This window comes from Colossoma macropomum, unplaced genomic scaffold (assembly GCF_904425465.1).
Source record: "Colossoma macropomum unplaced genomic scaffold, Colossoma_macropomum, whole genome shotgun sequence".
NCBI classification, from domain to species: Eukaryota; Metazoa; Chordata; class Actinopteri; order Characiformes; family Serrasalmidae; genus Colossoma; species Colossoma macropomum.
Genome location: NW_023495366.1, coordinates 174,540 through 186,526, shown reverse-complemented (window position 1 = coordinate 186,526; position 11,987 = coordinate 174,540). Strand labels below are relative to the sequence as shown.

Genomic DNA, 11,987 nt, shown 5'->3' with positions numbered 1-11,987 from the left:
GCTTTCTGTTCCTAAAGCTTTATATGTGTGTTACTTTGGTATGGGATTATTTTAATCTTAACTTTGGAAAAGGTGTTTCTAATGACAACAAATAATGATGTGTTGGTAGATAAATTGAGCGTTTAGGTTGGGAGTTTAGTGTCTGCACTGTCTGAACTGTGTGCTTCATCTCCAACTGCAGAAAAACCTAAACCAGAACTCACATCAAGCCATAAAGGTGCTGCACTGATAGGAAATCCAGTGGTTCTGTACTGTAAGCTGGATCAGTCTGCTGGATGGACGTTTTACTGGTTCAAACACACACAGAACCCTGAGAATGAGACCAAGACTGAAACACACTCCTACAGCATCAGCTCAGTCAGTGTCTCTGATGGAGGACAGTACTGGTGCAGAGCTGGGAGAGGAGACCCAGTCTACTACACTCACTACAGTGATGCCCTCTGGATAAACGTCACTGGTGAGTAGAAAACTTTCTGCTACTGATCTGGTGCTGAACATGGACTATAAACTGTATGCAGAGAGCAGAGGTTTAATACACACAGCTTCATGATCAGTGCACCTTTAACGTTTTACAGTGTTATTAAGGCTGTGTGGGAACTTCAGATGAAGGCTGCTGTGGGAACAGGACAGAATAAAGTAGCACAAGGCTAGTTTTGGTTTGTCTGACTAGCTGTCTAAAAGGAGAGGTCTACTGCTTTTTCAAAATTCACATTCTTGCACAATTCAATCATTCAGATGTGAACAAAGTCAGAGTGTTTTGATGTGGGATGGTGCGTTTTAGAGAAACTTTCTCACGTATTATTTCTTTACAGTGGTGATGATGGGAACCAGTGGTCACAATTTCAACAATTTTAATTTACTGTCCTAAACCAGCAGTGAAGTTACACATGGTTTTATGTAATGTTGACAGTGATAAAATAGTGTTAAATATGAAAAATAGCTTTTGTATTATGTTGCATTATAACGTCCTGCATGTACAGTTGCAATCAAAATGATTCAACCCCAATTGCAAACTAGGCTTATTAGCAAAATTTACTTACAAACTTTCAGCTGTTTGCAATAAACCAGTTAAACAAAACATTTAATTTAATGAGTGGTTTCTTCAAATTTAACACAAAGTGCCACTTTTTATGATTACTGCAGTCTCAGAATTATTCAACCCCTTCATGACAAGCGTCTTTAGTACTTAGTAGAGCACCCTTTTGCTGTTCTGACCTGCTGCACACATGATGTATAGCCAGACACCAGCTTCTGGCAGCGTTCCTGAGAAATCTTAGCCCATTTCTCAAGGGCAGTGGCTTCCAGTTCACTTGGGTTTCCGTGCTGCAACTGTGACATCTCCTGAAACCAAGCCTTGGTAGATTTAAGGTATGCTTTGGATCATTGTCCTGTTGGAAGATCCAATTACACCCAAGCTTTAGCTTCTTCATAGAAGGCATCATGCCTTCTTATCGAATTTCCTGATACTTTATTGACTCCATCCTGCACTCAACGTACTGCAGGTTTCGAGTGCCAGAGGAACCAAAGCAGCCCCAGAGCATCACTGAACCACTGCTGTGCTTCACTATAGGCAGGGTGTTCTTTTCAATGTCTGCTTCATTCTTCCTCCTCAGATATAACGCTGATCCATAGGCCAGAAAAGTTCTAGTTATGTTTCATCGTTCCACAGAACAGAGTCCCAAAATCTCTGTGGCTTATTTATGGGGTTTTCAGCATATTGGAGCCAACTTTCCTTGTTCTTTTGGAGCAGTAGTGGTGTACGTCTTGGAGGCATTGAGACTTTCAGTATGTAGTATACACCTTACTGTGCAAACTGAAAGCTCAGTGTCTGCTGCAAAACAGTTCTTGCTGCAGGTCTTTTGCAGTCACTCGAGGGTTTCTGACCACCTGCCTCCTCAGGAATCTGGTGGCAGCAGGTGATAACTTCCTCTATTTGACCACGTCCAGGCAGTGTAGTCAGTGTTCCTTTAACTTTGAACTTGCAAACTGTGCTTCCAGCTGTATCTCTTGGAAACATTCAGTGCCTTTGCTATCTTTTTATATCTTTTTCCTTGTTTGTGCAAGACAGTGATCTCTTCTCTTAACTTTTTGGACAACTCTCAATTCTCCATATTTCTAACATGCAATCAAACTTCACAGTCAACAAACCTCTAGCCAGTCCAGATATTTGATGTGTTTTATCTTGAGCACATCTGATCTCCAGAACGGCTCAATTCACATCAAACCACTCTCTGTTTAAATCATAATGATTAAATTATACATACTTTCAGAAAAATGCAACAAGCTGTTTAAAGGCTGAAAGAGGCTTTCTAAGATTAGAGCTTCAGAAACTAACAGGATTTTCTAACATCAGTATGATCAAGACAGGACCTGCATGAGGAGCTGATTTCAAATTGCAAAATTTGAAAGGGTTATAGTGATTAAAGGGTCCATATCCTGTATTATATCTTATTTTTATTTCCCTGAGGTCCACTTACAATGATTGTGTGGTGTGATGTTCTAAAAACAGTAATATTTCAATTTTACATGACTATTTTCCAACATCTCTTTATCCTTTAGATTCAAACTGGCTGTTTTGTTAATGTGCCTTAAAGACTAATTGTCTGCCTGGTTTTGCACCTCATTCCAAAAGTGGCCCAGACAGAAACACTTCTTATAACTTCAGTGCGAATGGGCGGGGCTAAACTGCTGTTGGCTGTGAATATGTGAAAATGCTGGTTTTCATGACAAAAAAAAATCTAGAATTGTCTCTTAGTTTTCACATATTGACTTTATAGACTGGGGAGTGAACCATACATTTTACTGTGTTTACAGTGTTTACATACTACATTAAATTATTTTATTTCCCAAAAGTTAGACACATTCAGTTTTTAAAGATGTGGGTCATTTAAAATGTGTGTGTCTATTAAAGCCTACGTACAGAGATCAGGTCTCAAAAGATAATCAGGTGCAGACAGTTTGTCAGAAATTAGTATTCAAAATCAAGCATGTCAGCTGAACAACAACAACAAACATAAACTGCCCAGAAACAGAAATCATATCTTTTTTATTTGGCACATCTTTGAAACTCTGTTACCCATGTGTTGTAAGGTTTACACCTACCTTATCCTCCTTATATACAGTACTGTCCCTAAGTTTTAAGCACCTGAGCAAGCTGTTTAAAATAATTTATTTGGGCAATATCTGTGTTTTTGCTTGTAAATCAGCATGTAACGTTAAAATAAATACAAATAAAACATCAATGCATTAAAACTAAAAAAATCTTGTTTTTAAATAGTACTTGGTGCATTATGAGCTAGTAAGAAGAACAGTGTTTGCTTTAGACGCCTCCAGCCATCACATAAATTTGTTTGGAGAAGTTTGGAAATGGTTAAGTAAATATACTGACAGACATAAAATCACCACTTATTGTATTAATATTATTTGTATTTATTAGAATGTGAGTGCTTTTCTGAGTAAATAAATGCTCACTGAAATAGCATTTTAAATATAATTTATAATTCAGGTGTTTAAAGTATGCACAATTCTGTACATCAGCAAAGAGAGAGGTACAGTCAAAAGCAAATTACATGATCAGAGTTAAAACAGTAAGTTAACATCCTCTACAGAGAACAAATTTCTGCACATTTTAAAGCACGAAAAATGTGGCTTGTGCAAAAGGTAAGGCAAATTTTATATTTTGTTTTTTCAATCTTATTTCCCCTAACAATTTAAATTCAGCAAATAAAAAGAAGAGGTGCACTGAAATTTGCGGTCAAATACCTTATTTATGTGTTGTCACAGGATGTGTTCACTTATTTTCACTTAGAAAATCAACCATAACTGGGGTTATTGGTTATTAAGGCCATTATTCCTTCACCCACTGGAGTCTCTGTGCATTATGTGTGAGGCTGGAATGAGTCAATGATCAGACTGTACTGTAGAGATGAGAAGATTCCTATAAAGGCTGAATTGAAAGACTGAAAAATTGTTAGTCTGTTGTCACTTTGTTGTGTCTTCCTAGACCTTCAGTTTCCATTAGGACTCATTTACGTGGAAACTGTAAGGTTAATCTGCTGTTTAATGGACTCATATTGTTTGATGAATCCTTTTTTGGGTGTTAAACATGTTAGTTAGATGAATGAACCAATAACAATAGTCCAAAATCACCTGGCAATTATTATTATTAATTTTATGATGAAGTCTGTAATACTGATAAGTGTTATCTGTAAACACTGTTTTTTTCTTTTAATTGTGTATTTATTGAGCCACATGTTAGAGTCTTCAATGTATTTTTCAGGTACGACTCGTTCAGACTCTCTGATGGTCAGTCCCAGCAGAACTCAACACTTTACTAAAGACTCTCTCTCACTGAGCTGTGAGGGACAGAGTGACTCTACTGGATGGAGAGTGAGACGATACACACACAGTGAGAAGGTGTCAGATTGTTCATCAGGCTGGGGATCAGTTACAGGATCTACATGCAACATCAGCTCCCTCTACACATCCCACACTGGAGTGTACTGGTGTGAGTCTGAATGTGGAGAGAGCAGCAGTCCTGTCAACATCACAGTGCACAGTGAGTGAACATGATTTCATCACCATCACTATATTTTTGTATGAACCTGGATGTTTGTGTCACACAAGGTCATATTGTCAAAGAAAACCAAAAGTTAATGATTTTATGAATATTAGGGATGACTATTAATTTTCAAATATTCAAATAGGTTTAAAAGTGTTTAAAAAAGCAAATTGCAAATAAGGATTTTCACTATGCAAATTAGCATATCTCCAACATTATTCATGTTTTATAAAAACCATGAGATATCTGAACTCTATACTTCACTAGAGGGCAGTGAAGAGCCAGCATCTTTTGTTTTGGTCAGAGTGTGTTATCTTTTAAGTCCAATGAAAGAAGCACAGAAAGACTAATAAAGCTGGTTAAAGACTAAAGAGCACTCTACCAGAAGCTCAGCACCACCTGGGGGTTTCTAGGGCTGAAGCAAATAGAGCAAAGTGCAGCTTTAGCATATAGGAAGTGTTGCAGAAAAGCACAGATAAATATTAGGTTCAGGCTCATTTTACACTCCACTTGTATAGGTTTGTTGTAGTAAACTGAACTAAAATGATTTAGCTTTGGTATCAGCTAAATAACTTTTCACACACTTGCTGTTTTTCAGCTAAAAGGTACAAGGTGAAATACAACTTACAACTGTGACAGAAATACAACTGTCCTGACACTTATCAGTCAGTACTGAGCTCTCCGAGTTATAATTCCTGTATTCTCTACAAATTCTTTCGTCACTGTTGTCTTACTGTTTCCTACAGATGGTGATGTGATTCTGGAGAGTCCTGTCCATCCTGTGACTGAGGGAGATCCTCTGACTCTGCGCTGTTTATATCGTGACCCAAAGCCCTCAAACCTCACAGCTGAGTTCTATAAGAATGGATCACTCCTCCAGACTCAGACTACAGGAGAGATGACCGTCCGTACTGTCTCAAAGTCAGATGAAGGTCTCTACCACTGTAAACACCCAGAGAAAGGAGAGTCACCACAGAGCTGGATCTCAGTCAGAGGTGAGAAAAACATTTCATTATATTTGATTCCTTCTGTAACTACAGTAAATAAAACATTTAAATACAAATTAAAGTCCCTTTCTGTCTTAGGTTCTGAATCTAATGTTGCAAAAGTAGCAGTGTCTGTGGTACTGAGTTTAGTCCTGATCCTCATCGTAATACTGGTCCTGTTTTGGTGCTACAAGAAGAAGAAAGGTTTGAAAACTACTTTGTATCTTCAGTGTGTGCAAACTAATGATTTCTGTGCATTGCAGTAGCTGTTGATGACAATAAGAGGAAAGTGAAGTAACTTGTGTCTCTTTCATGTTCATGTTTCAATGTTCTTAACTTTTATCACTGAACCACTAAAGCTGAAGATGTAGAATCTCTGTCTTCTACAGGAGATCAGCAGAACACCAATCAGACACCAGACCAGAGTCATAAACCAGGATCCACACTGCTGCAGGCTGGTCAGTTTTTATTATATAAACCTTTTTTTTCTGCATGTAGCAAATTAAATGGTGTAGTTTTAAAATATTGCTCCAGCATAACTACAGCTTTGACTCAGTCCCTCACCCGTCCAAGCGGTCATTTAAAAACCTCACTTGAGCTAATACAGTGATGGAACACCCCTACAGGAATTCACCCAAGGAGAAATGGCGAAAACCAGGACAAGAGCATGTTTAACACAGTATAGAAACAGGAGGCCAGATTAAAGACTATATTTCGGAAAGATTGTTAAAGGACTGTGAAAGCTGAATGAGACTGGAGAAAGAAAGTTATTTTGTTTTCTCTTAGGTTCTGGACCTGAACCTGGTGATGTGACTTATGCTCAGATTGATCTGAAAGAGAAGAAGAAGTTGAAGAAAACTCAGGATAATCTACTTGAGGGTAAGATCAAAAGAAAATGTCTAAATTAGTGCTGACAGGTGATTTAAATAATTGTAATAGATCATATTTGTCTTGATTGCTCAGATGTTCCCCATTTTGTTATAGTTATAAATAAGCTTGATCAGAAAGTGTCTTTTTTTTGCTTATGTTTTTTCACTAAAAGGATTGGCTTCTTGAGTTTTGCACCAGAGCTTTTAGGCCCATGTAGCTAAAAATTAATGGAAGTCTATGTTACTCAAAATCTTTTGGGTGGTAATTCTTCTAAACTTGCTCTGTAGCTCAGCTGCAAAAATAAAGAAGCAAACTTGTTCTTGACATCAAACTTGATCAACTATGAATGGGGTAAAGGGGAAATTTGATTTTGATTTTATTCCAGTGAACTGTACCTTTAATACCCAGTGGTCATATTTATAACAGTGTTGATATGATGAACATGGATACAATTAATTTTATTTTCTATGCTTAAAACTGAACTTTGACCATGTAAAGCAGCGTCTCTAAAGAGTGACTCTGACTGTTCTAGATGATTCTGCTGCTGACTCCAGTGATGTAACTTATGCCCAAATTAAGACAAATAAAAAGAAATTCAGAGGAAAAGGTAAGAACTGCATTTCTGCATTAACAAAATCTGTTTTCCACCTAAATTGGCTTCAGTGTCTAAACTGCTTTCTGTATTAAATGATGCAGCAACAACATCAGATGAGGTGACATATTCCCAGATTGCGATGAAAAGCCTGAAACAGGACAGCAAAGGTAAGAAGTACCTACCACACACTACATCAAACAAGCCCTGGCTGATAAACTACATTTATGGTCATTATATACATTTTATTTGCCACAATATCACTTTAAGGACTGTAGTTAGTGACTCGTTGGTGACTAGTCTATGAATGAATGGTTAAGTAGAGCTGGGCAGTATGTCAACATTTGTTGTTTTTGTTATAAATTAGGTAAAAATATGTCACAATATGATTTCCTGAGCACATCATGGATATTGTCACTACTTCTAGAACACTGACCAACTGCATGTTTCATGTATGTGAAATGTTAAATAATCATTTGAATGGTTTAATAACATTTTTCATATGTGGCACTACTGACTCTTTTTTGCCTGTTCCAACATTTAAAATGTCAGAAAAATAAAAAATTGTTGCATATCGTGTATCATGAAAATTTCTTCAAGTATCATGATCTTATATTTTCTCTACATCGCCCACCTCTATGGTTACACTAGACTGGTTAGTTAAGTAGTGCAGGATGTGATTGTTTAAGTACTACAGTCTGACCTTTGGTTTTGATACTTTCTACAACATTTTCTCACCAACTTCACCTCACAATTAGTGTGTAGCACCAAAATTACACAAGTGGCCACTTGCAGGAGAAGGAGGAGGTGGGGAAGTAGACTTTTTCAGAAGGAAGAAGCTGCCCCCTTAGCTAGAAGAGCTAGAGTCAGCTAATTAGCTAAACAAACTTTGTAATGCAGAACATTTTTTTGAGAAGATTAAGTGTAAGGTACACAAACTTTCTGAACAACTGCTTTGTTTGGCTTAAGTTTCAGATTTAAAATAATAAAAAAAAACTTTTGTTTGGTTATAGCAGCAAGAGGCAGAATAGAGACATACAGTTATATTAGAAGTCATATACAACAAATAGAACAGTTTGCTAAATTAAAGTCAGTTTGCAGTAGTAAATTAAATGGTGTAGTTTTAAGATATTTAGAATTTTATTGCTCCAGCATCAAAACAGCTTTGACTCAGTCCCTCACCTCTCCAACGGTCATCTAAAACACATCACTTGAGCTAATACAGTGATGGAACGCCCCTTCAGGAATTCCCCTAAGGAGAAATGGCAAATACCAGGACAAGAGCATGTTTAACACAGTATAGAAACAGAAGGCCAGATTAAAGACTATATATTTTGAGAAGTTTAAGGATTGTGAAAGCTGAATGAGACTGGAGAAAACAAAGTTTATTTTGTTTTTTCTTAGATTCTGGACCTGAACCTGGTGATTTGACTTATGCTCAAATTAATCTGAAAGGCAAGAAGAAGCCGAAGAAAACTCAGAACAAGCTGCTTGAAGGTGAGATCAAAGAAAAATTAGTGCTGACAGGTGATTAAAGTAATGGTGATTGTTACCTATTTTATTGTAGCTATAAATATTCTTGATCAGAATGTATTTATTTCTTTCACATTATTTTCATTATTTTCACTCTGCATTCACATCAACCTGAACATGAAAATCAGATCAGAGTCACCAGTTTTCAATGCTTATCAGGATCTGAATTGTGCTATAAATCATGTCTGTGTTGTAACAGATTAAATGCTTTCCTCTTGTTCTTGGTTGATGCTAATTCAGTGTCATTGCTCTCTGTAGGGAAGAGCAGTGAGGGAGCTGATACTGTCTACTCAGAACTGAAGCACTGAATAACAAAGGTGAGATGAGCTCAAACAGGTCATCACAGTTCAGTGTCATAAATGACAGGTGATGGTTCAGGTCCAAAAGAATAAAAATATATGCAATCGTGGTCAGAAGGTACACCGAATTTACATTTGAGATATTCTGTTTTCTCTGTAACTGTTCATTTGTATAAGAATTAAACAGATATTAACCAATACTTTGGTATATTTTTTGCTCAGCTTTAAGCTCATCAACATGAAAGCTAAATGATGATTGAAAACTTCTCTTTTTCTAAACTAACACATTGTTATTAATCTTTTGCACCAAATATGGTTTAAGGATAGTTAGACAGATGGGTAGAAATGTTATCGATCCTGTGGGAAAACACAGGACTAGAGCAACAACTAAACAAGGACTGTCCAAGATGCACAGTCATACGCAAAAGTTTGATTACATCAAATTACATTTTGTTGATTTTCCAAGTAAAAATGACCAGAACAGATATTCTCTACAGTAAACAACTTAAATTTCACAGTTTTAGTGCACAATTTATATTTATTTGCTGAGCTTAACATATTGGAAAACAATTTTCATGTTTTATTTTTTTCCAATATGATAAATTCAGCAAATAAATTGTGTATTTATGCATTAAAAAGTACAGAAGTGTGTTCTCTGTAGAGAACATGTAACTTATTTTTCACTTTGACAATCAACAAAACGTAATTTGACTAGGAGCACCCACAATTAGCATGCAACTATAGATTAGGGATCTATAAAAAATTACAGACTTATATGTGATTTGAACAGCACTGTGGGTCAGCAGATTTGTGCTTGAATGCAGTCGCATTCTATTTGTGATAAGACATGTTTTCTCTGAATAATTGCTTTTTCTGGCTTGTGCTTCAGGTTCAGAATGAGAAACATGATGTATTGTCCATCTTTTTATTGTTGATGACTGTACAGCCTTTAAACACTGATAACTTGCAGGTTAACAGAGCTCAGTAACAGTCTCAGTAGTCATGTATAACAGATGGAGCAGTACTGACTCAACATTATAGATTAGCAGATGTGTGCTTTAATGTGGGTGAATATTATGTGATATAACTTTAGTATTGTGATATTTTTATTATCAGTAGCAAAAGTAATAAATAATTTTTGTATATACTCTCACTGAGCACTTTATAAAGTACATCTACCTTATATCTACATTCATTGTCCATTTTATCAGCTCGACTTACAATAACAGGTGCACTTTTTTAGTTCTACAATTACAGACTGTAATCCATCTGTTTCTCTGAATTCTTTGTTAGCCCCCTTTCACCCTGTTGAGCATTGGTCAGGACCACCACAAAGCAGGTATTATTTGGGTGGTGGATCATTCTCAGCACTGCACTAACACTGACATGGTGGTGGTGTGTTAGTGTGTGTTGCGCTGAGTGGATCAGACACAGCAGTGCTGCTGGAGTTTAAACACCTCAGTATCACTGCTGGACTGAGAATAGTCCACCAACCAAAAACATCCAGCCAACAGCATCTTATGGGCAGCATCCTGTGACCACTGATGAAGAACTAGAGGATGACCAACACAAACTGTGCAGCATCAGATGAGCTACTGTCTCTGACTTTACATTTAATTTTTTTTACATTAGATTACTTTTGATTTTTAAACTCACAAGGACTGAACTGAAAACCTCCTCACACACATACTTCACACTCACACACACACATACTCGTTTTTGATGCTCTACTTGCTCTGTCTGGAACATTGCTGCTAATACTGTGTTCTACTAAAGTACTGTATATTTCTACCTCAGTAACTGCTGTGCTCATGTATGTTATAATCTGACTGCGTATACCCACATATCATAGCATGTTAAATACCTCTGCACGTTATCCTCACTACCTCATGCACTGAAATGAGTGCTGTGTCGGCGCTGCACTGTCCTGTCTGTTTCCTATGTATAATGTCTGTTTTATTTATCATATTTATTGTATTGTTTGTAGTTTAATAATTGCACACTTACGTCTGCATGTTTGCACTTTGTCTGTACTGTATTATTTTGTTCCATGTTGCACCATGTTGGTCCTGGAGCAATGTAATTTCACTCCACTGTGTACTTACATAGATGGAAGGACAATAAAAAAAAAAAGTCTCTTGACTTCACTTGACTACAAGGTGGACCAACAAGGTAGGTGTGTCTAATAGAGTGGACAGTAGTGTTGAAACTCTAGCAGCACTGCTATGTCTGATCCACTCGTACCAGCACAACACACACTAACACGCCACCACCACGTCAGTGTCACTGCAGTGCTGAGAATGATCCACCACCCAAATAATACCTGCGCTGTGGTGGTCCTGTTGGGGTCCTGACCACTGGCTGATGGGGTAAGGCTGGGGTAACAAATAATGCAAACAAACAGATGAACTCCAGTCTGTAATTGTAGAACTACAAAGTGCACCTATATGAAACATGGAGCTGATAAAATGGACAATGAGGTGTGGATGCAAGGTAAGTGTACCTAATAAAGTGCTCGGTGAGTGTATATTGTGGTGTCATTGTCCTCATAGTGGAAAACATTGTGCACTAAATTTTACTTCACCCACTCCTCCAAAACACTAATGTCAGAAGTGAAAATAGCTGTGAATCAGTGATGTTTCTGAAATGGCTCTATTTCTGTTCAATAAATCAAGCTGTTCACTTTCTCATTTGTAATTAGCTTATTTAAAATCTACACTTCACATAATGTGAAATACCAAAAATTAATAAAAGGCTCTTCTCTTATAGGTCCACAAAGAAAGCCTGTGTGCCTTTAATCCTTAAAAAGAGTTCCTGAAAAGCATCATGGCTGCCCAGATGTGTCCTCTGAGTTCTCTCGTAGTGAGAATGGTAAATGTATGTATTAGAGAGTGTAATGCTGTTGTAAAGCCTGTGTTGCTGCAGTTTTCAGAACTAGCCATTTACAGTGACGTCTGATTGGAGATTTAAAGTTGCAGACAGAAGATGCAGGATGTGAACTTCAAAACTTCATTTTAGCAAGTTCTATTTTCTTTCAGACATTTCTGTAAGTATTGTGTTAAAAGGAAAACAGTCTTAGTTACTCGTTTGTTCACTGTAACTCAGTTAATTTGACTTCAGACTTTAAGAATACTCAAACATCCTGA

At 37.0% G+C, this 11,987-nt stretch overlaps 1 protein-coding gene across 1 annotated transcript; it reads left to right on the top strand.

The window, feature by feature from the left end:
* Positions 1 to 181: 181 nt before the first annotated feature.
* Positions 182 to 11,694, top strand: LOC118801900 (sialoadhesin-like; the record flags this gene model as incomplete). Its single annotated transcript, XM_036562304.1, has 11 exons — positions 182 to 457; positions 4,280 to 4,558; positions 5,308 to 5,556; positions 5,647 to 5,751; positions 5,937 to 6,005; positions 6,334 to 6,426; positions 6,950 to 7,024; positions 7,114 to 7,179; positions 8,414 to 8,536; positions 8,801 to 8,859; positions 11,611 to 11,694. Coding segments are annotated over 10 exons (1,385 nt in total), but the record flags the coding sequence as incomplete, so codon positions are not given.
* Between the last annotated feature and the right edge of the window lie 293 nt (positions 11,695 to 11,987).